Raw genomic sequence first — 4,384 nt, forward strand, 5'->3', positions numbered from 1 at the left:
TGTTTTAGGTCTTCCCCTTTGAGTAGAACTGTTTCTCTTCTTACTCTCTGTAACTGAGGTAGAACTGAGAGGCTCTTCTCCTTTGGCTCTGGCAATAGCATCTTGCATCCTCTTACTGGCAAATTTATTTTCTTTTACAAGTTTTATGTTGGTATAAAAAGAATCAATTCTTGTCTGAGAAGTTCGAACACCAAGTTTCTTCATGACTGGTATCAGGATTTCATCTGCTTTAGCCCTATTCCATCCAAATTTATCCATTGTGAACATTCTTAAGGCATCTACATTAGGAACTGCCCAAGAAAATTTTTCTAGTGATTCATCTACTTCTGGATGATGATAAGCATCAAAGACTGCTTTATTTGGAAAGGACTCAGGAATCATAATCTGTGACAAACGCTGCTTAACCTTGGACTGATAAGCAGCACTTACATTCCTGTGTGCTACATTCCACCATTTTTTCATGTTGTTCAGGCATTCAAGGCCTTCACCTGGAAACTCTGCCAGCACTTCCATAGCCAAAACTGCTCCTACAGATTCTACACCTACAGTATAGTCACTTCCTGTCAGTAGGGCAAGACTAATCATTTTGTCACGGTCTAGTCCTATGTTTCCTTTGATATTATCTGTCTTGAAGAGTTCCACATGCTTGGTCTGATTGAAAAAGTGTTTGTATACATTACAACCACCAAAAAGGAATATATCTGAATCATCAGTGATGGTGCCACTGGTAAGTTTCTGTACATTTAGAAAGGCACACTGGGCTTCTGCTTCCATTGGAGCCACAAGATATGGAATGCCAAAGAGCTGCAGGAGTTCCTGTGCTTCTCCATACATTTGGTCATTCAAATTGGAAGCAATTCTTTCTATCTTTTGTGCCTGAGCCACAAGAGTTTGTTGCTCTGATGCTAGTTCCTCCTCTAGATGTTTTAATTCATCCTTAGAATACTCTAAAGGTTTTTCTATTTCTTCTGTATTTTCTTTGTCCCCTGCATCTGACTCTGATCTCCCTGATATAACACTGTCTTCCTCCAGATCTGTGTCAACCATGAGATTCATTTTGCTCTTGGTTTGTCCCTCTTCACTCTTAGCATCTGATGGACTCACTGAATTCACATTGTGATTTTCAGGGCAATCTTTGGCATTATCTTCAACCCTGGGAGAGGTACTGACCACTGGTTGAGCCAATTCCACAAAATTTGCACTTTTCTCTGTTTCTTGCAAGTCTGTTGAACTGTTTTCTTTTCTTTCTGATGTGATCTTTGACATGGAAGCACTCTGGTCTTCACTTTTATCTTTAACTATTGATTCACTAATATCTTTATCATCAGTTACTTCAATCAGATTGTCATCATTATCTGATTCGCTATCTGCATTTTCTGTAATTTTCTGAGTGGTATTTCCCTGTGGCAAAAGTGGCTCATTTTTGGCTTTTTGAACATTACTCTCAACTTCTTCCATGTCACTACCATCACTTGAACTCATTATTTCCACATCATCAACACACAATTCTTCCTCTGTAAATGAGCCATACTTTGCATCATCCTTGAATGCACTCTTACTTCCCTGGGAACTCATTACCTTTTCAATTTCTAGCTTAACCAGATCTTGTATTTTGCTCTGTAATTCAGTGATAATATCCATATCCTTTGTATTAACAGCAGATGGAACATCTGCTTTCTCTGTGTTTTTTACTTTACCACCTATTACTTCTCCAGTATTATCTGGAATAAAATCTAATTGCAGTTTTTCTTTCTCTTTACTCTTTAAAGAATTTGAATTAATTTTATTAGGAATATGACTCTGTGTGTTTGTGTCAATCACATTGGCTATATGGCTTTTTGCCTTCACTGAATCAACCATAGGTTTAGAGGATGGCATGGCATTAATATCAGTAAAAATGTCTGCAAAAATATCGTCCTCCATTTTTAATGGTTTGACATCAAAATCTAAAGAAATGGCAACAGTTTTTAGCTCCCCATCTCCTTGTCTGCTTGGATTTTTATTCCCATTTCCTTCAGATCTTCTAGTGTCAACAGCAGCTTTTTTGGGAGAATTTTTATCTGTTTGTGTGTGTACCATATCATCTAACTTCTGCTGAACAATCTTCATCCACAGACTATCATTTTTATTCTCCAATATCTTATCTACATTGCTTCCTTGTTCTTCCTTAGCAATACCATTAGTTTTCTTTTCAGAAAGATCCAAGGAATCATTTTCTTCCCCTATATCTATAAGATCACTGTCATCATCTGAGGAATCGGCATCTGGATTGAATACAAAACCCGATGCATTCCTTGAAGTTGAAGGCTTATCTCCATCATCTACTTCATTCTTACTTGCTCCTGGTACCATACTCTCCTGTTTGACAAGTGCCAATATTTCGTCCTGTGTTAGGCCATTGTTTTCCATCAGGGAGCCAACAATCTGAAGCAAGCCATCGTCTTCTATATTTGTTTTGGCTTGAGAGCAAAACCCAAATTCTGTATCTCCATCAACGAAATATGATTCTTCATCCTCAGAATCTGAATCTGAGTGCTGGCCCTTTTTCACAATGCCTTGTTTTGCAAGCTCAGTCAAGAAGTCCTTTTCAAAATTCCCATTCTTGTTTCTCATCAGCGATTTTCCCTTCTCCTCCTTTTTGATTTTGATCTTCTCTTCTTCTTTCAAATCATCGCCTTTAACCTTTTTAACAAGAATTGAATGGGCTGAATCTTCAGATATAATTCTGTGTGTAAGGCTCACATGCTTTTCCAACTCTCCAAACATTTCTGCTTCCATTTCAATTGCTCTCTTCTTTCGAATTTCTTCCTGCGTGTTATCAAGGGTAACCTGAAATTTTCGTCTCTTCATTAATCTACCTATTTGAAATTCTGCAAAACCCTTGCCATCTTGAGGCATATCATTAATGGCAGCCCATGAGTTCTCCTTTCGAGTACTCTGTAACTCACTCAAAATCACCTGCTGTGTTTCAATTGGTAGGGCTTTGAATTCCTTGTTTTCATAGTCAAAATGATGCAAATTGGGAAGATCGTAGCTATTCAAGACTTCGTGCTCGTATTCATTCTCTTCTGACTTGATGGTAGTCATCCCCTCTTCATTTTCCTCTGGTGGGGGCAAGGGAGGAAGTTCAAACATATCTTTCTCCTTCTTCTGAGGTTTTGGAACGTATACATCACTGGGCCCACGTCCAACCTTGCCCAAAGCTTTTCTGACAGCCTGGCTCTTTAGCAGATTTGAGAGGAGCCTATCCCGCACCTGCTTGGCTTTACTGGCAGCTACATCTCTCTTCAGCCGACGTGCAGCAAGTGTCTGTTTTTTCAAGTGGGGAACACCACCATCAAATATGAATACTGGTCTTATTCGATAAAATAACAACTTGCAGATTCTATGAAAGAGAGTAAGCAGATGAGCATTTGCCACTGCTGCACCTCCAGGACCTCTGAATCCTCTCACTGCCTGGTGAAGCCAAATGGATACATCCACGCCCAAGATTTTGTGTTCAAGGGTTTCGAGGGGAACTGGTGTGCCAGAACTCTCAATGAGTTTCCATAATCCTTTAACTCCCATGGTGCTCTTTCAAATTAGTACAGATAAAAAAATAAATGAATAGTTGTCTCATCTCATCCACAGACCACTTTCTGTTTGTTAAGTGCACTGCTGCATACAGTTAACAATTTCACCTTCACAAAGATTACCAGACATAAAAGCAGCCACTTTTGCTTTTCAAGAATATCATAAAAGAAAAGAAATACAATGCATTGGCCACCAAATGATGAATGGTTTCTTCTCCATTCTTGAATTAGTTGATGCTGAGTAGGTGCAGCAGGTTGACAGAGCAGACAATGCAGTTGTGCCAGGCCTTGAGCTCCACCTGCAACCAAAGCCTGCCATAAGTATCTGGGGAAATGATGATTTGGTTTGATAAGTGAACAGTCTAGCTTATGTGATATTTCTGTATGCTTTATAGGTTTAAAAGTATGATCTATCTCAGATTAATGATGAAAAATATTCACATAAAATTATGCATTTTATAACTTTAGTTTTGTAATTCCTTTCTTACTTTATTATTATTCAACAAAGAGAGTATAGAGAGTAAGATTAAATTTTGAAACATTAACTTTATGTAATTCTACAATTATCACTTACCAAATGATCCTTTCCCCATTATCTTTAAAATAAGGCCAATATTCAGAACATTTTCCATACATTCTATATATATTTCCCTTTTGTTCACACATTCTGCAGGATGCAACCCACTGGGTCAAGATGAATATTTTTTATGTCAGAATTAAAAATTCACAAATTTTAAAAATATTTCTCTAATTTTATGCTGCCTTGACATTGGTTTAGAGCTCACTATGATCTTATTTTAAAGAAATCCTCA

At 37.9% G+C, this 4,384-nt stretch overlaps 1 protein-coding gene across 1 annotated transcript in view; it reads right to left on the reverse strand.

The window, feature by feature from the left end:
* Nucleotides 1–4,384, reverse strand: part of LOC119586505 (DNA repair protein complementing XP-G cells homolog) — a gene marked incomplete in the record, with an annotated part of 13,009 nt that overhangs the window by 1,424 nt on the left and 7,201 nt on the right. Inside the window, 1 exon segment of the mRNA XM_037935248.1 lies at nucleotides 1–3,871. Coding sequence (XP_037791176.1) covers nucleotides 1–3,567 — 3,567 coding nt within the window.

Source organism: Penaeus monodon, chromosome 21, assembly GCF_015228065.2.
Source record: "Penaeus monodon isolate SGIC_2016 chromosome 21, NSTDA_Pmon_1, whole genome shotgun sequence".
Classification (NCBI taxonomy): Eukaryota; Metazoa; Arthropoda; class Malacostraca; order Decapoda; family Penaeidae; genus Penaeus; species Penaeus monodon.